Source organism: Sturnus vulgaris, chromosome 3 (genome assembly GCF_052056855.1).
Source record: "Sturnus vulgaris isolate bStuVul1 chromosome 3, bStuVul1.hap1, whole genome shotgun sequence".
NCBI classification, from domain to species: domain Eukaryota; kingdom Metazoa; phylum Chordata; class Aves; order Passeriformes; family Sturnidae; genus Sturnus; species Sturnus vulgaris.
Genome location: NC_142245.1, coordinates 43,874,269 through 43,898,541, shown reverse-complemented (window position 1 = coordinate 43,898,541; position 24,273 = coordinate 43,874,269). Strand labels below are relative to the sequence as shown.

Here is a 24,273-nt window from a genome sequence, read left to right as displayed (position 1 = left end):
TGAAAATGATAAGATTGTCATTTAATTACCTTTAAAATACTGAACTTCAGAATGGAGCACGTCTTCATACAATCCATTATAGCAAACAAGATTCTAGACAGTCTCAAAGTAACACAAGCAGAAAAATCTATGCACTGAAATTATCTCAGTGTGACAGATACTTTTAAAAGTTACAATAGCTATTAAAAAGCTTTCAATAAAAAGTTTAAACACATTTAAGTTTCAAAAGAATATTTTGTACATTTTGGAAAAATATAACATTTACTTTACATAACTGAAACATAAGTTATAGTCTTTGTAGTTTTTAAGTTTCCATTATTCATTCCTTGTCTCATACATTTTCTTTTAATATATTCTTTTCTCTGGATTGTAAATCTAATGCAAAAGTATCACTATTCTGAAGAAAAGCTTGTTTCTGCATTAGTTTCCTGAAAAGTCCATTTGGATTTGCAAGGAGTTCCTCATGTTTCCCACATTCAAGAATTTTACCCTGGCCAAGGACTGCAACGAAATCAGCATTTTGGATAGTAGACAGACGATGAGCAATAATTAGGACTGTCCTCCCTTCCATCAGCCGGTCCAGAGCTTCTTGCACTAGGTACTCATTTTCAGCATCCAAAGCACTAGTAACAAATGGGGTGGGGACGGGAGAGAGGAGGATATTTGTTACTGTAAGACAGGTTTGTTTTGTATGCACGAGGCTTATTTTGCCAAAATTGCAAACCCTCTCTATTTGTAGTGAAGATGAACTGCTGGAACTGCAGGAAAGTTTCGTTAACATGCTCAGTGCTCACATCCAAGTTACAGGCATTACATATTCTCATATGCAAAAATAGGCATGGAGAAATAACACCAAATTAAGTCAGTGGAAAAAAAATTGGTTACACTGCAAAATAAACCTATCTCTTTTACACTATGATATGAGTTTAAAGATACAAAGAAGACTTAAGTAGATGTTTCAAAAATCATGCTACATATTATGAATTTAACTCCATGAAAAATTACAGTGTACCAGCTATCCTTTCTGCTTTGCATAAACAGCTTTTATTATAGGTCTCCTAACCAAGTCACACATTCTAGAAGGCACATTCCTTCTTGTGAGTAGAGAGCAATACAGGGCTAGATAATTTATAATGGGAGGGAGGGAAGGAGGGAGGAAGGAAAGGAAGGAAAGGAGGGAAAGGAAGGAAGGATTCCCAAATCTGAGTTTTACAGGTACATAATTTCTAAATTTCTATTTCTTTTTCTTCTTACCTTGTTGCTTCATCTAACAGAAGAATTTTAGGATTCTGAAAAAGAAAGTAAAATTGGTTGTAATAACGATTAAACAAGATCTGAATATTTATATCAATAGAGAACAGGATTCATATAGCTTAAAACTCCAAGTAAGAGTACCTACTTCATCAAAAGAACTGAGCATCATTCTAAGAAATCTAAATGCTAAGAGGACAAAACAGAAACAGCACTCCTCCATTTTCAGATTTTTCAAACTAAAATAGTAGAATACTATTCCTGGATAACCATTTGAAATATACAAACTAAAGGGGGGAGATGATTTTTAAGGCGTTCTTGGCAGCACTGTGGTCAAAAGTTCTATGTTCTTATGTGGCTCTTTCACAGATGCTCAGCTACCCTCTGCTTGCAGTCAGTCTGCTATACAAAACTGTCTTAGTAACTGAAAGTAACAAAGCCCTACCAACAAGCAGTATTTCACTCACAGGTAAAACACATAGTACTTAAGAACTAGCATTCAAGAACTTCTCCCAGTTAGATTATGAAAAAAAATCAAATTGTCAGCTGTCAAATCCCTTAGAAGAATTCACTGCTGAATTACAGAAAATAACCCAAACTTCCTTGATAAAGCTGAGAGTAAAAGCTTTAAACTTTATCTGGGACAGATGGGACTCCATTGCACCCCCAGCTATCCCAGTATATCAATTACTCATTCATTTTTTACAACCTTTTTACTTCCACAACATAAACTCTTTAATCCCATGAACCATATAAAATGCATGGCTTGAAATACAATCAGCTTTTCAGCATATGTGGTAAAAGAGAACTGGTGTAATGAAATTCCTATTAATCTAGCAGAACTGGGCGTGCCAGGATGCTTCAGACACCTCTGTGGCTTAACGTTAATGTAAACCGTGCTCAGCAAGGATCACAACTTCCAGCTGAGCATCAGCACCAAACTGTCTCCCTGCAAGGCTCAGTGGCTGTCCCTGAACCAAACTCTGTCGTTCAGAAGCCCCCTCAATGTGCGCAGCACAGATCCTGCTCTAAAGCTAGACCCATACCAATCTTCAAAGAAAAACAGGACACTGCCCTGTGCCTGAAATATCACCTTGTCCCAAATCCCTCAAAGCTAAGATGAGGCATCTGAAGTACTAGTAAACTGCAACCCAGATAAACTAACGCATGGATAGAGATCTGAACACAGTAGTGCCATATATGCTTTTAATAGCACCACATTCTTAAAGTCTTCCTTCATCCTTGACCTCATCTTATGGAAGTGGGCTATTATAGAATGATTTAACATCTTGGCAAGAACTATCAAAAAACATGGCTGAAAGATAGAAAGAAGTACTGACATTAAGTAAATTGTCATTAGTTACGCCATTCAGCCCTTTTAAATTTCATTATATCAAAATCACAATTTTCCCTTTTTAAAATATTTTCCTACATCTCCCATTGAAATACCTCCTCCTTGTTAATCCTTCCTGCCTCTCCCCAAGGAGTTAAATAAACCAGTTTGGGTGCTGGCTTACCTTGAGCAGAGCTCGAGCAATTGCAATTCGTTGCTTCTGTCCACCTAGGGGAAAAGAATCAGTAAATTGAAATAGGAAAACGGATGTCAGGTAATTTTAACTGAACGCTTGGGCTGAGCAGAATTTGGCCTATGTACTTTAGTGGGGAATGGAGGTGAAGGGTGGATTCTTTTAACACTTACGGCAGGCTACAGCTTGGAGAAAAAAGTGGTAACAAAAAATGATGGAATTTTTACATCACTCAATAATATCAAGATTTTTAAAATAAACAATATAAAGATGTACCTGAAAGCAAAATGCCTTTTTCTCCAACAACAGTGTCAAACCCTTTTGGAAAATCTCTGATAAAACTAGCAGCATTAGCTATTTCAGCAACTTTCTGAATCTCCTCTGCAGTCACAGTAGAAGGATCCTCTGCACCATAGGCAATATTTTCAGCAATAGAACAGGAGAAGAGAATTGGTTCCTGACAAATGCAAACACATAACTAATATGGTAGATCTGTAATTGTAAGCATGTGTTATATATTATGTCAGATAACATAAATCCCACTTACAAGACCCCAATTACAATATCCATACAAAGAATATGTAAGCTAGAGTTAACTGAATTAAAGACTAATAAAAAACCTCCTCCCCTAACACCAAAATGGACAGTGAAAACCAATTAAAAATTAAGTTGCTTTTTTAACTGACAAAACATAAATCTCAATTCCTAATACTTCAGGAAGAGTTTAGGAAGAGCTATACACTCAAAAATCAAAAGCCCTTCCTTCGTACTTTGCCACTTATCATCATAATGGGTGGAAGGAGCATCTGGCCTGTGAGGGAATGGAGCTGTTCAGCCTGGAGGAGAAAAGGCTCCAGAGAGACCTGACTGTGGTGCTTCAGGACTTAAAGGGGGGCTATAAGAAACATAGAAACAGACTTTTTAGCAGGGCCTGTTGTGATAGGACAAGGGGTGATGGTTTTAAACTAAAGGAAGGTTGGTTTAGATTAGATATAAGGAAAACATTTTTACAATGCAGATGGTGAAACGCCAGAAGGAAGTTGCCCAGAGAGGTGTTGGATGCCCCATCCTTGGAAATATTCTAAGTCAGGCTCATTCAAGGATAGGGCTCTGACCAACCACATCTAATTGAAGATGTCCCTTCTCAATGCAGGAGGATTGGATTAGATTACATTTAAAGGTCCTTTCCAACCCAAACTATTCTATAATTTGCAACAACGATGATTCTTTTCTTAACCGCTACACAGATTTTATAGTATTATGTGGAGTTTATTTGTATTCAAGCTTGCAACAGAAAACTGTGAGATAGGACAAGTGATGTAAAATGGGAAAATGTCTGAAACAAGGTGAGTCTGTTTAAAACGTAGAGTCATGTTCTTTGACTACCAGTATTGACCTCCTACTGATAATTTAAATGGAATAGATTCTTTCAAAAAGAAAAGTACTAATGTACCAAGAAGAAAGTAATTTTTACAAAAAAGCTTTTGGTGGCATTATTACATAAATAAGTTGTTTTGAAATGCAACAAATACTCAGTTACTCTTATACTTTTAACCAGAACATCTGCCTAACAGTTAATTGCACTGTGAAGTATCTGGGGAGACAAGGGAACGAACATTTTAATTGATGAAATAGTTTATTTTCAAGACACCATTGACTTAGAGTCTGGAGGTTGCTAGGAAGGTGGCACTATAAAAGTAAGTGCCAACTGTGCTGTATTTTCATTCTTTCTTAATGGAAATTATGGCTTCCTGGAAACCATAATTATGGAATTATGTTTTCCTGGAAACTACTCAGAGCACAGAAGGTCAGTATTTTAAATGGGTGTGTCAAATATGATTGTGTGACTTCCATCAATACAAAAGGTAATTAAGTGTTAAGATTTTTGTTACTTACTTCACCAAATTACAGCTCATAGTGTAAATTACACGATCTACAGCAATTTACCTTCCAGAATCCACATGCACACTTGTCTTGTAAACTAAAATTTTGAATCTCTGATTATGCAAAAACAGACTACAGAATACTGGAACTAGCTCTAAACACTTACTTTTAGAACAAAGCATGTGTAACAGCAGTTATGGTGAGATGGAAGGATTTTACTGAGAAGCAAGATTATGTCTTTTAAAAAGAAGGAAAGTGAGGAAAAGCTAGCTGATCACAAAATTATTTCATCCATTTGGATTTTTTTTTCTTCCTTACCTGACTTACTGTTCCAATCTTTGTCCTCAACCACAGTGGATTTAACTGACGGATATCAAAGCCATCAACGGTGATAGTACCTTAAGTTAGGAAACAGTAAAGTCAAGTGCATTTGACATGTACTGAAAAGAGTCTGAAGGAACAGCTGAGAATGACAACTCCTGGGGAATCACACAGTGTACGGGTGGATCAGAAATGCAAAGCAATGCAGGCACCACCACAGGGTACATACCAGAAGGAAACAAGGACCTCAAGCACAGGAACCCTAACTGTTTATAAGGTTCATCTGAGATGCAAAGCATTAATTGCTGCAAATGAGAGAAACACACAAACCATACCTGAGATAGGATCATACAGTCGCAGCAGAAGGGATACTATCGTCGATTTCCCTGTACCACTTGGGCCAACGAGAGCCATAACAGAGCCAGCTGGAATGGAAAGGCTGAAATCTTTGAAAATGGATGATTCTGGACGTGTTGGATATGCAAATTCAACATCTTTGAATTCCAAAGCACCTTTGAATGTGTCTTTGCCTAATGTGATTCCCTCTATATAACAAAAAATAAAACACAGAAATGTGAACAGAAACAAAAATTAGTTCAGCGCCCTCCTAGAACTTGCTTTACAGACACTCAGTAGAAATATCTATCTCCACATTCAATCTGTGGATAACTGCAAGCCACAATTCAGGACCACAATAGTTATATTTCAGCCATGAGTGAATCAGTGTGGTATACCAATCATTCCTGAATGCAATTTCAGGTTTCTCACCAGCACTGAACCTGTAGGTTACCTACAGCAAGAGGGAGAATTTGCATCTTGCTAATACCTAACCACTAACAACAATCACCTCTCATAGAATTATCTGAATTAGTAAACATACTATAAACAATTTAAGCTTTGTCAATTAAGAGCAATGAAATAAAAAGGCATTAGTGAAGGCCAAAGTCCCGTTACCATAGAACACAAAAAGATAAACACTGCAAATCACTTACTGCCCTTTCATCGAGCCACAAAAGTCACCTGAAGCACCCTCCTCTGAACAAGAGCAGTTCCTGTCACTGGAATAAAGCTGCTGCTAGGTTTTTATTTTTTCCTTTCAGTGGAAATCATATTTAATAAATTCAAATACCTATCAGAGGCCTAACTCTTAGGCAACAGTTCACTGAAATGAAAATTTCAGTTTGTGAAATTTTCCATTAACAAAACCACCATGAATTAACAAGTATCAAAGTTAAATAAAACCAGCTTCTTTCTGGAACACAGCGTTTGACTTAAACAAGTATCTTAATATCATTACTAGAAAAAGCTGATAAACAGTTAAGACAAAGAAACAAAATTTCTTCAAGCCCTGTTAAAACCCAGTGACACATATCCATACAAAGCAAATTAATTGGACAGTGGGGCTGCATTCCCAAGAGTTCCCACTGACTTTGTGAAAACTGGCAGTGCTAGAGCAATACCCGAGTCATGTTTGTTTGTGCTGGAGAAGCACAGCTCAAGCTCTTAATTGTTTTCAGATGCAGCATACAAGTAACTCCCAACCAGCCACAGCACACACAGCATGCCAATGTTTGGTTAAACAGTAACTGTGGATAGGAAACAAAGATACCTATCAGTAGCAATCAAGATTTCACTAGTTCTGCTCTTTTTTTTCAGGTTTCCTTTTTTTCTCCAGTCTTTCAGTTTAATGATAGCAGCATTGGAATGGAAAAGGCAAGAACATACAATTCCAGATTCCTTCCTTGACTTTAACCAATGGACATACACATTGTAATGCTTCCACAATAGCCCGTAAATCTCCTTTTGGGAAAAGAAATGTATTTGCTAAATCCTGTGTTAGCACCATAATCCTCATTATTACCACAGCAGCAAGTAATCACTTATCTTAAGTCTCAGTTGCAGTTATTGCACAGTCTATCCACAGCCCGAAACACTGACTCTACTGCAATACAGGAAGTCTACTACCACAAGTCCTTCCTCTATATATCACTGTAAAAATATCTAAAAACTACACACTTGTCTCTTGTTTGGATTCTAGACATAAGAAAAAAGACATTATTATTTGTTCCCGAGATGTTTGTCACCAGCAGCAAACAGAGTTCTGCAAAAATAAAATCTAGCCCCCCCAAATAAGGAAGAAATGTGAGTAGTATTACTGCAAGGAGAAAGGTGCAAATCACTCCAAAAGCAATACCTGCTGCAGCTGCATAGCCACACTATCCCAAGAAGCAGAAGTTCCCCTATCAGCCTTACCCTTTACTTCCATTTATTGCCCAGTCATGCCTCAGTTCCTGGTTTCTATGACAGAACAACTCTAGAACTCAGTTTAGTATGTCTTGCTGAAAGGCCTCAAACTGTGTGTTTGCAAGTTAGGATTCAAATCAACATGTCTTGCTATGGGCTGATTTTCACTGGAACAGTATGAAATGTTTAAGCTTGCAATACTCTTAATGAAAACCGGTTTTGAAAGCATCTCTGATCATTCTTAGCCATTAGAAATGAGCACGGTAAACTGTTTAGTGGAAATATGAGATACAGCCATCTCAGACCTCTGCCCTCCTCTCCTTTATTTTCTTTCCACTCTCTTTGCTTTAAAGCTGAATCAAGAGGAAGTAGTGATATTATCAACAAAAAAATTCCAAAAACCTAGAAATGACCATGTCCTCCATCACATAAATTAGAAAGCAATATGATTTAAAATCATATTCTGAATTAAATAAATAAAAAATAATTAAACCAAAAGTAATTAATTAAAAAATTAAACTTTTGGCTTCTAAAATTTTTTATTAAAGGAATTTTTCATCATCTGTTTCCTACTTAGGTAAAGTCAGAAGGATTATTACTATATTTAGTTTCTTTGAAAAGAATGTAAGTTAATACTACCCTTAAGTGTTACACACACCCTTCTTAAGTATTGCTGACTCATAAGAGAAAATCAGCCTTTAAACAGTAAAAAATCAAGAACTCACCATTAAATGGAAGTTGGGGCTTCCTTTCAATAAGTTCCCAAAGACGTCCACCAGCACCAAGTCCTTTCATTAGCTCAGAATAAAAGGAACTTAGACCTAAACAAAAAGCAGAACAGTATTATGCATCCATATGCATAATGGAAGACATAGAAGAGATACATTATACTACTTAGCAGCAGCATTGTAGGATCAGATGTGTAGGGGATCTTTTATTCCAACAAACTGTTAAATGTGTTAAATCCTATTCAGTCTCATTTGAGAGCTGCCAATAACCCTTACTCACCATTCTTATTTACATCTGTAAAACAAATCACTCTGAAGAAAAGAAAATGTTAATATTCACCTTATGTATGTTCTTTTTCATTCACCTGTCAGGAAGAAAAGCATCCAACTTTAGGAAAATGGCTTTGCATTCAACCAGCTATATTCCCAGGTCATTCAGTGGAACAGAGCATTCTGAATGCTCTTCTTTTTCAGACAGGTTTACACTAATACAGGGGAGCCTGACTGAGTCAGCCACAGTGGAGAGAGGGCACAAAACCTAAGGCTGAAGTGATGCTTGAGAAGGTGCGTGGAGAGCAGACGATGGAAAGAAATGTGTCTCCTATGCCAGAAAATGTCAAACAGTACCAGAGAAAGCAAAAGCTAAGGACAAGGCCTGCACACAGTACTAGGTCCCAGCTCTTAGCAGCTGTGTGAATCATCTTGAAAGTAGCTTGGCTGAAGGGCTTTCCAGCTGACATAAACACAGAAACCAATATAGAACTAAAAAATGGAGAAGTACATACATATAAAATGTCCGCTTTCTTAAATTTTTGGGTGCCTTTCAAAAGAAGGACACTGATTTCATGTTTTTTGAATTCCAACAGAATAAACATACTTAAATTATAAAGTCCTTAAAATGTTAAGAGCTTTTTCAGGAGGGCAGAAAAAACCAAGGTGCATATAAAAATATGTATAGCTAAATATATATATATAATGGATTTACTGGTTTATTTTTGCAGAGCAAGAAGCTCAGCTCAAGGTCACGAGTCTGTAAGTGTAGGCAGGGTGTTTCATCATGCTGCTGCTGAGGGCTATCTGAAAGTTTGCAACACTAGCCATGGCGAGAAGCTGCCTGCTTGGAAAAAAGAGCCAAAGCACCATATCCTAGAGCAGGGCATGGCAAAAGAAGGCAAAAGCCTCACAGAGCAACTTCCAGCTCAAACACTGAGGTTTGCAAATTCACAAGCACTCTTAAAAAAACTCCATTATATAATATGGACAGCAAACACAAATTAGAAAATGTTTTTATTTTTCATAACCCATGTCCTGTGTTTGGAAGAAAACAAGGCAAACTTACAACAAAGAGGGGCAAAGTAACATATTATGAAGTGAACTTCACAGTTGTTGCATCGACTCCTATGTGCATTGATGACATGCACAGCAGACTTAGCATTTGGAAGATTTATATGCCTTGTAGGCATCTAGGAAGGCAGGCCTCTTGTGGCAAGACACCTCTGCTTCAGAGTCCCCATGAGAATGAGCTCTTTGCAGAACTATATTCTACAATAATCTGAACTAGATTTTTAAAATATGTTTTCTATAGCAAATAAAAGTTAATTCAATTATATTTTTAGCACTGCTTCTAATCCTCATTTATTTAATATTAGCTTGTCCCATGTTTTCAGAGTGCCAGGTATATCTTCATTGAACGAACTTCAATGATTTAAGCAGAGAAGAAAGGAGGTTAGTAGTTGGAATGGGTGCCACTGCCATTTTGATATACAAGGAAGTAGGTTTGTTAAATTTTGCCCTCAAGCTCACCTTTGTGCTCCCCATGATATCAGGCCTAGACTTAAAAAAGAAAAATACAGGCAAGCTGCATTGCCCTTCTAAGCCTATCAGAAGTAACAGACCCATTTTAAAGAAGAATGTTTCCAGTAAGTTGTAGAGCTTCTGAGCAACTTATCTTCATTTTTGCCTGTATGCAGCCATGAAGACAGCTCTGTCAAAAAGATGAACAGCTTGTTGCTGGGCCAGTAGATTACAGAGTGTGGGCTCCTAGGAGGAGTCAGTGAGTAAGGAAAACCAGAAGGTTAGCACCGAGTGCAGTATTCTGCTGGCACTTTATTTACTCCTCCAGCTGAGGACACACTATACTGAATTACAGCTAAATGTTACATGCCTTTCTAAATAGAGTATGCTTAACATAGACCCACATATTTTATTGCTTTATACAATACAGTAAGTATCTTAATTTAGACCTAAAGAAAACTAAAGTAAAATATACTGTCACATGCACACATTGAAAACACCTGACCTTTCTTTTGGGGAAAAAGAAGGCTAATATTAAGTTATAGATTATTATTTTCACTATCTCTTCAGGAAAAAATAAATTATGATTTCTTGAGAAGTTCATGGAAGACTTTTTAAGAAAGTCAGATTTTTTAAGAGCTTCTTCCCTCCCACCCCTATAATGACTGTAATGCTTTGAAGTGAAGAAAATCTAATTTCCCATTCCATACCTCCAATGCTTATGCCAACCCAGAAAGCATACATTAGGAAAGATGAGAGTTCACCAACTGTCATGTAGGCACTGCCCATTAGTAATCCTCCTTTGTATAACACTGAGAGGACAATTAAGTTCCCAGAAAGGCCAGTCTAAGGAAAAAGGAAAAGGAAGATTTTGTCACATACATCTTAAATTTCATCCTCTAAAATGTTGTTTCAGAACTTTCCTTGCAATGAAAAGAACTCTCACACTATAGGTTTATCCAGGCTTTTGGAGGACTGAGGTAAATTCAACAATTCTAACATAAAGCCAGCCAACAGCTAGCCAGGCATCCAGTGGCATTGTGCTACCCAACAAGAGTTCAAAAAGCAAGCAGCTAGCAGCTCTTTTTTGGCTTTTTTTTTTTTCCCCCCAAGGTGGAAAGGAACACTAAACATTATTCTCAACCATCATTACCAAGGAAGAATTGATAGTCTGCAGCTATCTTCCAGTTTTACAATTCAATGAGACAAACAGTTATGGAAAAATCCGAGCCTCCCTCCCCTCCCTGTGCACTCCCCACCTTCCTATGCATTGATGCTCCTCTCATTGGGGAGCCAAACCTCTAAATGCTAAGGGTAGGGGAATGTTTCCACTGGTTTAATTCCTTGAATAGAAGATGTAGTCTCAGATAAGTAGTCCGCAGCTATAGGGCGTGGTACAGAAATAGAGGCTTAAAGTGGCTTTATCATACCATTTCATCTTGAGATGCAGTTTCACAGCAGTTTAGACTGATTTAAGTCCAGTCTTCCCACAGCTTTATGTAGGTTCAGTTTATTCTCAATCATTTACTTGCAGATTTTTAAGCATCATTAGGAGTTTTAAAATAACTGACACTTTGCATAGCATGGTTGGCTTACTTTCATTAAATATACTTACTGCTCCAAAGAAGCCTGCCCGAGCTAGTGCCTCTTTTTTAGCCAGCTGTAGCACATAATCAACTTTATTTGTATACTTCTCCATTTCAGCTATTTCTTGCCCAAAAGCTCGAACTGTTCTGATGTTTCCAATACGCTCCTCAGCTAACTGCATTGAAGCAAAGTACAAAACAGATCCACAGAGACATACAATTTGAAATGCTCGCATTACAGAACTGAAAAAACTGATCTGAAAGTTAAACCAATACCACTTCACTAATCTCCATATCTTTGGATAGCACTGGAAAATTTCTCATGCCTTCCTCTCCCCACCCCAACCCCCCTTTTCAAAAATTCTATTAAGTTAAAAGCAAACTGCATGCCCAGGCAGTTTAAAAAAAACCTCAAGATTGTCTTAAGTGCTAGCAGAGAAATTAAAAATTAAGGTTAAAAAATACAGTAAACAACACCCATAGGGAAGTTACTATATGCAATCACAATGTGGGAAAGGAAAAAATAAAGTATATTCTGTTCCATACTAAGTCATGCAAAAAACCAGGCAGTTATTTCCTAAAACAATTCCACTCATTTGATCAAAACAATGATGGGAATTAATTTAACCCAGCTACTAATGTCTCATTTCAACTCAGTATTTTAACTTCTAAACAGCAAAGTATTAATACTAAAATACCTCAATTGTAACCAATTACACTAAGTATTAATGGACACTGTGATGGTCTTAGAAGAAACAAGTTCCCCTTTCGTAAGTAAAAGTATGATATAAAAACATAATTCTCCTTCTTTCATCTGCCATTCAACCTGAGAATTTGAATGGAACAAAACAATTGCTTGTTCACATGAAGTCCCGCATCTGGTTTACAAAGGCACAAGCTTTCCACCAGCACAGGAAGAAAGACAAACAGAAGAGGGCTAATCTTTCTTTTGCACAGTTCTACAAACGACATCCCAAGTTTATAACAGCTGAAAACTGTGACTATTTTAACTACAGCTTTCTTAATTATATTTCTATGCTTTATGTTTCCCCACCATAAACCTTTGAGGAAAATGTTTAAGAAACAGGCCCCATAAACATTTAAGAGCTGACAGTAAGTCAAGCATCAGGTATGCATTTCAGAGACGGACTTGCTAGCAAGGGAAGCATTCATTTAGGATGCTCCTGATAGCTTCAGCCTCAAAACCGTAATCCAAGAACAGTGGTTTTCAGACCCAGGTATCAATTGACACAGGGCTTCATAGGCTGATTTTTTTATGCTCTAACAAAACTAGAACCTATGCTCCTTGTAATTTCTTACATTTCCAAATTCTCAAGGCCTGGATTCTCTGCATTATGTTGTTACAGACAAATGAAGCATGGTTGTTTTTGAGATCTGTGAGTAAGTGTTACTGTTATTTACCTTTCACACTACTGAAACTTCGGGGTCAGAACTAACAGTACAACTGTCTTCAGAAGATCTGTAACTTTAGAGGTATTAACCTAAATACATTAGAGCAACTTTAAAGTCAACTGGAAATGTTACCTGTGTTGCTTCTGCAAGAGAATCTTGAGTTATTTTAGTAAGCTTTCGCAAGTATCTGCCATAAATCACAGCCAGGACAGCCAAGGGTGGCACAACGCTCAGTACAAATGCAGCAAGGCTAGGGGAAACAAAAAACTAGAAGAAAAAGGTATTGTCAGAGTTAAGCATTCAGTTTAAAAATAATCCCTAGGGTACTGAAGTGCAACTTCCCTTGCTACTTTTCTAATACTAGTACGGATTTAGTGCTGCTATGTTTTCATTTATCACGTTTTAATTTTTTTCCAGGCAAAATATCCATTCTTCCACAGAGTTTGGAAGGTTAGAACAAAGGACAATAAACAAAGCCGTCTGGATTTCATTTCTAGCTTTCTCACTGGTTCACTGTGTGGTCTTAGTCAAGCATCTTAACCTGCCATTAAACAGGCCTACCAGGAAATCTCTTGGGGATGCTGAAAGACATAAGCTATTACACAGTTTCTAAAGTGCTTTCCCAACTATTAAATAGATGGTGTAATAAAGAAGCTCTGAGTAGAGAAATACCATACAGTACTTCTGGGTAACTGAGAAACAAACAGATGGAGTCACCAGTACTCCCTAGCACCCACGAATGGGTGGAACACAGTATTTAATTTATTGCTGCAAAACTTATTGCTTGTAATGACCATCATCAAAGAACCTAAAGAGGTTCTCTTCATAAGATTTACCGACATTAGATCTAATGCACTTTAATTTCAACTTGCTTTCTGTATAGAAAACAAAGATCTCCAGAAAGATTCAAAATAAACATAATTGAGAGGCTTTATAATTATTTCATAATAATATCTTCTTTCTTTCTTTTATAGTCCACCTCTTACAACTATCTCATGGCTGTATTTTGAAGCAGAATGCATTATATAAAGTTATCTCATTTTATCTATGGCAAGATAAGACCTTAGAATGCCTTTGTAAGAGAGTACAGAAAGCCATTCTTATCAGCAATTCTTATCAGTGACAAAATAGTAAAGCTTTAAAGATTCATAGTTGAAACTCTTAACAGTTTCTAAAGACAATATTGGATGCTTATTTTTATGAGTTTATGTTTTTAAATCCAGGTAGACAGCAGAAATTACTACACCTTCATTTAAGATAATTGCAACCAATGCATAAGCATAAAAAAATTAATGCCACAAAAAAAAGACTCAAGAGAAGTCAAATGTTCATGTAATCCAACTGACCACCAAGGAATATTAATTGATGCCCTGCACTGAAACCTTCATTAAGAAGGTTCCTAGATAAATATATTCTTTACTGACAGATTGAAGCAGAAAGACTAATGCTTGTAAAAATCCTTGGCATTAATTAGATATGCAGTGCTGCCTTTGCTCACCTAGGCTTTAACCAGAATCAACCAACTTTAATGATTTTCTATCAGGCTCTTCACACCATATTTGACCTACAACCATGGGAATATTATCATTGACTTTAGTATCTTCAGTAAGAACGGAATTCAACGATTCGCCTACTACATTCTGCTTGATAACTTTGGGTAGCAACAGTAGTTAATGTCAATCCATCATCCTCCAAATTTTGCTTGTGAGTAAACATCAAGTGGCTGGCTACAGACACGTCACCTATTGCAATAATCTCTGCATCTGTTGTAGATAACCAATGAAATACACTTGTACTCAAGAGCACGCCATTGTTCCTGGACTGACTCACACCCACCTAATAGAACTGACAGAAATGTGAAACTACAAGAAATGTCAAGGAAGCAGGAGACCACCTTACCATCATTCCAACCCCCACAGATGCCTGTGCTCCTGCCCTGAGCCCATCTGAAAGGTTTTCAGTCACTGAGCGGCCCAAAAGGGCTGTATCTGAAGATAAGCGGTTTATCAGCTCTCCCGTTCTGGTCTTGTCAAAGAAAGCTGTTTCTTGCTTCACAATAGAGGAGAACATGGTTGCTCTCAAACGTTTCACAATTCTTTGTCCTGTCAAAAACATAAGTCAGTCAAGCATGGCACAGCGACTTTACACAGACATCAACAATATAAAAATCACAGCACTGAACAAGGCACATTACAGAGAAGAGAGTCTGGTAAGATGTGTTAGATGAGATCTTTAAGATCTCACCTAACAGCAAATAAAAATGAGCAATCATTCCGGCATACTTATCTTTTGCATTATTAGTTTACTTTTGCTCTGGTTAAAAAAAGCTACCGATTCCAAAATCATCTCTTGGCCATTGCCAAGAATTTGTTTAAGATCATTAGATATCCTGACTCTGTGAAAAACAAGATTATTCTCAGTACCATTTTTGCTTCTGTTTTTACCTGCAGTCTGCATGAGGTAGACACGAGTAGCATTAGCAGCAGCACCACACAAAAAGATTCCACTCAGCAAGGCACACAGGTTGGTCAGGCTGTCAGTGAAATCCTCACTGGGATTTGTATAAATAATGTCAATTACTTTTCCCATAAAGAAAGGGGCTGACATAGTAATGACACTGGAAACTGCCAGAAAGCCAATAGCAGCTGCAAATCAACAAGAAAAAGAAAAGTTATTCTGAACTTACAAGATTGTTAATAGTAAAAATGAAATGATTTTTCACTTGAAACTTCTATTAAACTTGCAAGTGCCAATTGAAATAATCAGCACTCTTTAACACCCAGTTCTATTTTAAGCCACTGTATAAATTAACTAAGGGAAGGCACATTTTAGGACACTGAAAAGCCTCTGTATACAATCACAGCCCTAGAATCGCTTCTCTTGTCTAATCTTCAACAGCGCCATCCAAAAAGGTTAGCTTGTCACAGGTAATGTCCTTAGAGAGCATTGACAGTTACCAAATTCTCACACACAAACCTTTAATTCCTGTGTGGTTTAGGTTTTATTATTCATGGTTATCACTCTATGGAAGCTTCCAGTTGTCTGTTTTTGAGAAAACAAACCAGAAACCAAAAAAACCCCAAATTTTATTTCCTCTTAACTGATAAATTTTATAAATATTTTGTTTTACTCTTTACTATTGATGATCTAACAGAAAAATAGTGTAAGTCTTAATTAGAAGTACATTTGCTGATGAGAAGAGCTCTTGAATTCCAGTTGCAGGATCACCCGTGGAACAGCCTGTGTAGCTTTTTGAAGGTGTATCACAAAGTATGAAAATCACACTGGACTAGAACTTAGCCTTGAAATTAAATTTACAGAGAAATTTCTTGAGCCAAGAACACAATTTAATTCTAAAAAGGCAAGCCAACTTGGAAGGCCGAGAGCTAGAAAAATCACATCTTAATTGAAAATTGAACAAACTTGATATGAAAACCACCAAACCACAACAAACAATGACATTTATATAGCACCATTTTCCAAGAATCAAGCACACACTTAAAGCAACCATTCATAGGATTGCTGCAAAATTACTAGCAAATAATGCCTTTGAAGACAAAAATATACTGTGCTGACAGTCCTGAGCTTGTATCACTTCTATGACAAAGACAGCAGCCAGCCTCCCTATTGCACACTGCTGTAAGCAATATTTCTAACACCTGACACAGATGGTCTGATGCATCTTACTACCTTCACACACATGTGGAAAGCTTTGTTTCAGTTTTTACTTGAAGTGTAAACACATCTGTGTATTTATGAGGAAGAATTCAGAGTACAAAAAATGCATAACTGCAGCCTACGCTTCTTAGTCAAGATTTGTTTGCAATCCTTCCCTTGTGTTACAGTCAGGCCAGCAAGTGTGTGAAAGATACAGGATTTGGATTTTTAACTTGAAGCTATAGAAACCGTAAGAAACGGAGGAGAAAGTGAAAAACTTTCTGGTGCAAACTCATTGATCTATGCCATAGGCATATCTCATAAGGATATTACTTATTAGCTAAAAATTCATGAATGACCTCACTAACAGGCTGGCAGCACCGGTGTATTCAAGCTGTGAAGCAGCAGGGAAAAATCTAACAAAACCCAGGTTATTTCCTGTCAGGAAAAGCTGTTTGGTCTCCAAGGCAGCTGGAGATGGACAAAAGCATTGATTATAAACACAGTACTGCATGGCAGCTCCATCTCCGTTAGTCCAGACAATTTCTCAGTTACGGATGTAACAGTACATATGAACTGCAGATATAAATATTCACAGAAGGGAGAGGACTGTATAGCTAAACGTCTCATATGTTTCTGTTTAGTTGAAGTTATCTTCAGCTCTTCTTCATTCAAACTAGCACAGGATTCACTCTAATTAGTTCCAACAGCCTTTACTGAATGAAGAGCAAATACTAGGAGCTAAAGCAAACTGAAAACTACTGAACTAAGCAACATACATGTCTTTATCAATTTAAACACAAATCACATGCAAAATAAGGTTCTCCAATTGAAACTCTCACGTTGATTATACCAGTAGACCAACTAGAAAACAACACAGTCGCCAAATAGCTGCTCTTTTTTGTTTCTTTTAAAATGTTGACTAGTTGAAAAAATAGGAACCAGCAAACACTCATTGCATCGCCTCCTTCAAAGGCGCTGTCATGGTGATAACTAGCTGAAGGGAGGAGTTCAATGTGTTCAGCAACCAGATATGAAGACAGTCCAGTGACACTGAAGGTTGTTACTGATAGAAAAAAAAAGGTCAGAGTAAACTCTATAGTATTAGTTTCACATGGCTTACTTTGTTACCCAAAAATTAAATCAAACAAAGCTTCCAAAACACACCCTATTTTTTGTAGACTATGAGATGACAATAAAGAAACTGTAAGGCAGATCAGTGGAACTTACAAAACCAGGACTTCAAAGTGGGAACAAGAGCAACGACAAGGAAAGTTGGCTGCAGCAGCAGCTGAGCAATCCTCTTGGAAATATTAGGCAAACATTTTGTTACTCTACTTGCACAGAAATCCAGATTGCTGCACAAAGTGATGCCTTTATCACTGTTAAGATCAACACTCTTTAAAGGCTGACATGGGCTTCCTTCTTGACAGCAAACCTGCAGGTTCCTTCGAGGACAAGGTTGCCAACTGATAAACCACGATGTTTACAAGCAATAATTAGGCAGAGCTATCAGAAACCTCTCTTCAGAATGTAGACTAAGTGACTCCAAAGAGTCATAAATTAATTTCCTACACACAAAAAACAATACCAAGACAGCAAATGTTTCTAATTTTGCTGGTTCTTACCAGAGTACCCTTCTCACCCAGGATAGCACGTGGAAGTATATGAAGACAAAATATTTGCAAGTCTGTTTGGTGAGGGGCTGTTCTGAAGACAAATACATAAGGATTTTACCTTAGATGAATTTAGATGAATTTTACCTTAGATGAATTAAGATCTTTCAACTCAATCAGGGATAAAAGACAGAAAAATGAGGCATTGATGAGATCTGGCAGTGCACAGTAACCCAGCAACAGGTCACAGTAGCTGGTTTTTACTGCTCCATAAGGTGCGAGTGTTACCTCCTGAAATCTTTTAGCTATTGCACTCGTTTCCTTTAAACATGGGGGACTGGTGGGTCAGAAGCAAGCTTTGGGTTGTGAGAAATATCCTTCTACCAATAACAATGAATGCCTGTCGTTTACCAGTTATCTGTGAAGTTTTAAAGCTTAATATTGACTGGCTTTCCTCCAGGGCATTTGGAGTGATGAATAAAACCTACTACATTATCACGCACATTCAGGAAGATTGCGCTCTTCAGTTGTTCTTTTATGGGAGAAAGATGCACTGGTAAATTTTGTATTTGTTGGTCAAATAAAGTTCATTTCCTTTTGGTGGACCCTGGACCACAATATTCTTGGGTATCAACCCTGCAAAGACTCAGCTCTGCAAATACTTACTACATGATAAAAATATTTTTCCAGAGTACACTATGAGCACTTAATGATGTTCTCTACAGTTGTAGGTTAGGTATGAGTGGTGTGATTTTCTTTCTGTGTTAAATTCATACATGACATCTGCACTGCATCTATTATTATGCAAGAACCTTTTAGGACCACCCTCCTTACATCGTTAAGGACAAGTGTGTTACTGTGCTCAGAACAAAAAAATACAGTTCACGAAAGGCTAGAAAGTAACAGAATAACTCTAGGTTTAGAGGAGAGAGTACAGCTTCTTTTTTTAATCGTGCTTTTAACAGTCAAGCATTTAACTTGTTCATTTTTACCTTGTATAGAAGACAGTGTTTATGTCAGACCAACCTAGCTATTACTCCGTCTGTCTCCACAGTTCACACAAATAATGCAGCAACAACACTCCCCAAGTAAATTAAGGTCTAAGCACCGAACTGATCACAGTGATAAGCAGCTACCGTTTCTGCGATGTCTTACTTAAGTAGCTTCGTTAACAGTTCACCACCAGTTTAAAATACAAAACTGTCACCAATAAGGCACATAAAAACAAACTTTCTGTGATAAAGTTACAAGGCTGCTGGGGCCTTTTGTGAGTTTCATACCAAATATTGACAAAATCAGAAGAAAAACTAGGGGGAGAAACAACAAAAAGCGCCTAGCCTTTATTTTAATGGAGCACCACACGAGAAAACACTCAGTAAGTTACCTCTACATATACACACATATAGGAATCACAATTTAAAAACCACAAGAATTGCCTTCCAAAAAAATCCAAGTGCATCACCTGGTGTAGTTTTAAAGTAAAATAAAATCCCATTATGAATAAGGCAATGCTCTTCTGACTTAATTGAAATTTTATTCCGTAGGAAAGCAGCTATTACAAACTTGCCAAAAATTACCAAACGAAACTTATGAAATAATATTTCTTGAATGTCTCTGAAGAAGACTTGTGTACAAAACAAACCTTCTTACTTGGTGCACAGAAAGTTTTATAGAGGGAAAGGGCAAACTTTGCTATGGGATTAAAAATTTCAGAGTTCCTTGTGCTTACTTTACAATTCAATACAACTATTGTTTTCTTCGAGTGTGGTTTGGATAAAGTGCAACAGACAGATTCTCACGGGGAGAAAACAAGGAGGCAGGAGGATAAAAGGGATCGTTTTGAAAAGGCATTTTTGTGGTCTCACACACACAGAGCAGGATTTAATAATTCCAGCAACGTCCCTGTCCTCTTCCCCAGGAACTGAATTTAACTGAAGATGCAGATTTACCTTACCTGACGACACCAGATCCGCCAAAGAATTCCTACAACTACTTCTCTCCTTTGTTAAACCTCGGAGGTATTATGGGATTTACAAACTCCTAATCACTACACAAAACTATGGTCACTAAAAGAGTGAATTCCCACCATAATATTTAGTACCATAGTATAATATTCTTTTTAATTGCAAACCACAAAATTTAACGCACATGTCCCCTTTAAAATATATTCATAGCTTCACCCCGCTGTAGAAGTAACCGGACATGGAGCATATTACACTGATACTTTTTTTGTTTTGACAGTATGACATTTGATACATTTCTTTTCATTCCTAGGAGCCTCCAGAGGGTCAGAAGCTCCTTCTGCAAGAGGTGCTGTGTGCAGAGCACATGGCTTATTCCTGAGCCACTGGATGGTGAAGAGGTCCTGCACAGAGCAATACGGGACCTTCTCTGGTGCTAATCACAAGGGGAGCAGGTCACCTTCACCTCTGTACCGGCACCTCATCAGCTGACACCACTTCCCCAGCACCAAGATGGGTGAAACTAGTCTTGCTCAGCTTCCTCATAAGTCATCCTCCATCCTCCGCTCCCACTGTCTTCCACTGTCCTCATGGCAACCATTTCACCTTCTGTGACTGTGAATTTCAGGTCACGACTGCAAGGAGCAGACAGATCATCACGGCTCGTGCCATGTGGAATGCCAGAAAAGGTGCACAGCACCCCACACTGGTACTGCTACTCCCCTGTTACCAGCCATCAGTTCTATAAAATGCAAAAAATCTGGAAGAACTCAACCTTCCTGCAGAACTAAACAGCACCGATAGACCTCTGAAGAGATCTCACAGCATTTGCTTAACGGTTACACGGACTTGAAGAGGAAATTAAATGTTTTACCCTTGCTTCATTGTTTCATATAGTGAAACCATTAACCTTCCTCTTTTTTTTAATGGAGAAAACCCAGACATACTAGGTCTTTAAGGACTAGTTTCTTGGTACAGAGCTGCAACAGGAACAAAATACAATATATTTTAATGTATTTTAGATACAATGGGTAGATGCAATTTCCCTACAACCACCTACAACGCATTTTACCCACATTTGTTATCACTGCACTCTATAATGACCAAAAGCATTTTCCCTGTTAGCTTTTCCATCACCCACCTAATTACAACTTAACTTAAGCAGGGTGTCAATAAAGAAGAATGTCACATAAATTCACTCCTCTCCCATAATGAGGACCTACTGAACTGAAAGGCAGTTATTACATTTCCATATTTTTTCCATCCTCATTACTTAATATCATCAAGTTGTCGTGTTAGGGTTATTTTAAACTTTAATTCAGACCATTTTCTTATCTCAAAAGACAAAACTGCATGTAGGTGGTTTTTAGTAACTGTGATAGCTGATTACTTAGATAAAACCATCAGCAGATTGCACAGACTAAGGATACTTTGCTCTATTTTAAAACACAATTACAAACAAGCATACCCTGTGATAAACAAGCTGGCAGTGAGTGCCCCAGTAAAGTGAACTAAATTAAATTTTCATTTATTTAGAAGCCTTGGGTCCTAAAAGTCAGCCTTGAAATAACTGATTTATATACTTGATTACATTTAAATGGGAAAACCACAGACTTTAAAAACTTCATTGTAAAACCAGCAGGTAGTCTAAAATCTATAAACATTCATTTGGATCCAAATTATGTTGGCTATATAATACCAACATGTAATGAAACCCTGTAAATATCCACTGTGAATAAAATCTTGTGCAAAGTGCTTTGTATTCCACAAACCACCTCTTTATGTGTCTACCCACCTCACTTCTCTCAAATATCATTTACCCATTCCATGGGAACTACCTAAATTTTTACAGAGGACTACAGGCCTCTCACCCATGAAAGGGTGCTTATGCCATCTGCCAAAAAAGATGCCTTAAAAAACCCAAAGCACATAATAATTTGACATGGTTTTCTTACCAGCTATTATCATATTAACCCATTAGAAGCAATGTCAAGAAAAGGTCGTTTATACACTATTGAAAGTATCAGTGTTAAGGGTGTAATTTACACAACCATGGTGTTTTGGTTTCATCGCATAGACACTAGAAAATAAACAATTATCAAAACATCTTACTAATGTTTTAAGCAAAAAAAAAAAAATTAAATACTTTTAATCTGTGGGAGAGAATTTCAACTTATTGAAAAACTAAACGCATCAGGTTCCCTTTTTTACTTAATTTCATGTAGTCTTGGGCCCAAATTTATTGCAGGCAGATTGTGAAGCCAGCGATGAACACGCACAGAGGCACTAAAAAATCGGAACCTACTTCTGTTAACTTTCAAAACTTTTGCCTTCCTTTCAAAAACCAAGAGATTAAGAGATGGCAAAGTGAGAAGAGGGGGGAGAATATATGGTTTTTTCGCTTTTCACACGTATGGAAGGCTCGCTCCAAGATTCCGCGCTGTGCTGGGACGCTGCCAGCAGGGCCGGTTCTCCAGGGAAACACGACCTTCTCCTTCGCCCCGGCGGCGGCCGCTCCGGTCGCGCACCCCGACCCCGGCAGCCCCTCCGGGCGGGGCGCCCGCCGCCCCCTCCCGCTCGGGCAGAGCCCCGGGGCGGCCCCGGTACCTGTCAGTCTCCGGCGCTCGGGGTGCGCCAGGGCCAGCAGCTTCCGAGCCTCCAAGCGCGGCGGAGCGCCCGCAGCCCCGCGGGGCGGCTCCGAGCCCGCCGCAGCGCTCAGGGAGCGCGGGGCGCCGCCCGCCGCCGCCGCGGCCGGGAGGAGGAGGCGACGGCGGGAGGACGGGGAGCCCGGCGGCAGCGGCGGCGGCAGCGGCGGGAGGTGCGCCCCGCACCTGCCGGGCGGGAGCGGCGGGGCGCGGAGCCCGGCGGCCGCCCGAGCCCAGGGGGGCGGCGCCGCCCGGCGCAGCAGCGGCAGCAGCCAGGGCAGGCGCGGCGCGTAGCCCGCCATGCGGCCGGCGCGGCACCCGAGCTGCTGCTGCGGTCGCAGGTCCCCGCCGCGCGGGTCTGCGGCGGGAGGAGGAGGAGGAGGAGGAGGAGGCGCCTCCGAGCCGCCGCCGCCGCCCATGGGCCGGCGGCCGGGAACCCGCGGCCGCTCGGGCCCGGCCCGGCCTGCGGCGCGCTGATAAGGCTGCGGCTGCCGGCCTCCTGCCGGCCTCCTCCCGGCCGCCACGGCCAGCGCCCTCTGCCGCCGCCCGGCCCGGGGAAGGCACGGGAGGGGGCCCGGGACTGCCGAAATGGCGCTCGAGAAGACAGAGGGGACCTCGCTAACGCGTATAAATATCTCAAAGGCAGGTGCCAAAAGGATGTTGCCAGGCTCTTTTCAGTGGTGCCCTGTGAGACAGCGAGGAGCAGCGGCCATATCTGAAAGCATAAGAAGTTCTATCTCAATGGGAGGAAGAAATTTACGTTGAGAGTAGCAGAGCACTGGAATAGGCTGCCCAGGGAGCTTGTGGATTTTCGCTGTCTGGAGACACTAGAAACCCACACCTGGACTTGTTCTTGTGTCACCTGCTCGAGGCGACCCTGGCTTGCCGTGGGGTTGGTTTGGAATATCTCCAGCGATCCCTTCCAACCCTAACAAGTCTCTGATTGTTTGAGCCTGCCCTGCCCTACCCAGTGATGGCAGAGACCCACCTGGGAGGGGACGGGAGCTGAGGCAGCAGATCCCGGGAAAAGAAAGCAGGGACTTGGTCTCCTCCCGTCCAGGCCCGCATGGGTTACAGTATCTCCACCCATCTCAGGCTGGCCACCGTACCTTGCCAGCCCGTGTCCATGGGTTTGGTCTTGATCCAAACAAGGGAAAAAATCGAGAGGAGAATTGCCTTTCAGGGACACCATGTGCCTGATCCCATGCTGAAGCTGGTGTCTGCAAGATCGATATAAACTGGCCTTATGTGCCCATGCTTGGGCTAAAGCCCACAGGATTAGAAGGACTAACGGGTTCAAACGGCAAGAGGGGAAATTTATGATAGATATTAGGAAGAAATTCTTTACTGTGAGGGTGGTGAGATACTGCAACAGATTACCCAGAGAAGTTCTGGATGCCCCATCCCTGGAAGTGTTTAAGAGCAGCTGCAATGGAGATCTGGTCCAGTCGTAGGTGTCTCTGCCCAAAGCAGGGAGGTTGGGTCTTTAAGGTCCCTTCCTACTCCTTAACATTACTATTTTCTTCACACATCACTGCTCAAGGTGTGAACCATTTACCAAACAATCTCCTGCCCCAAACCTGATTTAAGAAACCGAGTCACATCTTTCCTGAGGCCACACAGTACCAGCAGCCAGAGCAGGGAACC

The 24,273-nt window shown here is 39.5% G+C and overlaps 1 protein-coding gene across 1 annotated transcript; it reads right to left on the bottom strand.

The window, feature by feature from the left end:
• On the bottom strand, positions 1-23,045 carry ABCB10 (ATP binding cassette subfamily B member 10). The gene is made up of 13 exons (XM_014875191.2): positions 22,589-23,045; positions 15,192-15,392; positions 14,647-14,849; positions 12,880-13,014; positions 11,364-11,510; positions 10,459-10,594; positions 7,952-8,047; positions 5,318-5,527; positions 4,980-5,059; positions 3,054-3,234; positions 2,769-2,812; positions 1,255-1,289; positions 1-623 (listed from the first exon to the last, which is right to left on the bottom strand). The coding sequence occupies exons 1-13, from the start codon at positions 23,043-23,045 to the stop codon at positions 332-334; spliced, it is 2,217 nt and encodes a 738-aa protein (XP_014730677.2). The 3' UTR covers positions 1-331.
• Positions 23,046-24,273: the final 1,228 nt, after the last annotated feature.

Bases quoted from the DNA above. Each gene is read 5' to 3' on its own strand.
- ABCB10 (XM_014875191.2), bottom strand. From the start codon at position 23,045: ATGGGCGGCGGCGGCGGCTCGGAGGCGCCTCCTCCTCCTCCTCCTCCT. The intron at 5,060-5,317 runs GTATGGTTTGTG...TCCTAACTTAAG, and splicing joins ACTGTATGATCCTATCTCAG to GTACTATCACCGTTGATGGC. The intron at 1,290-2,768 runs GTAAGCCAGCAC...TTTCTTTTTCAG, and splicing joins TTGCTCGAGCTCTGCTCAAG to AATCCTAAAATTCTTCTGTT.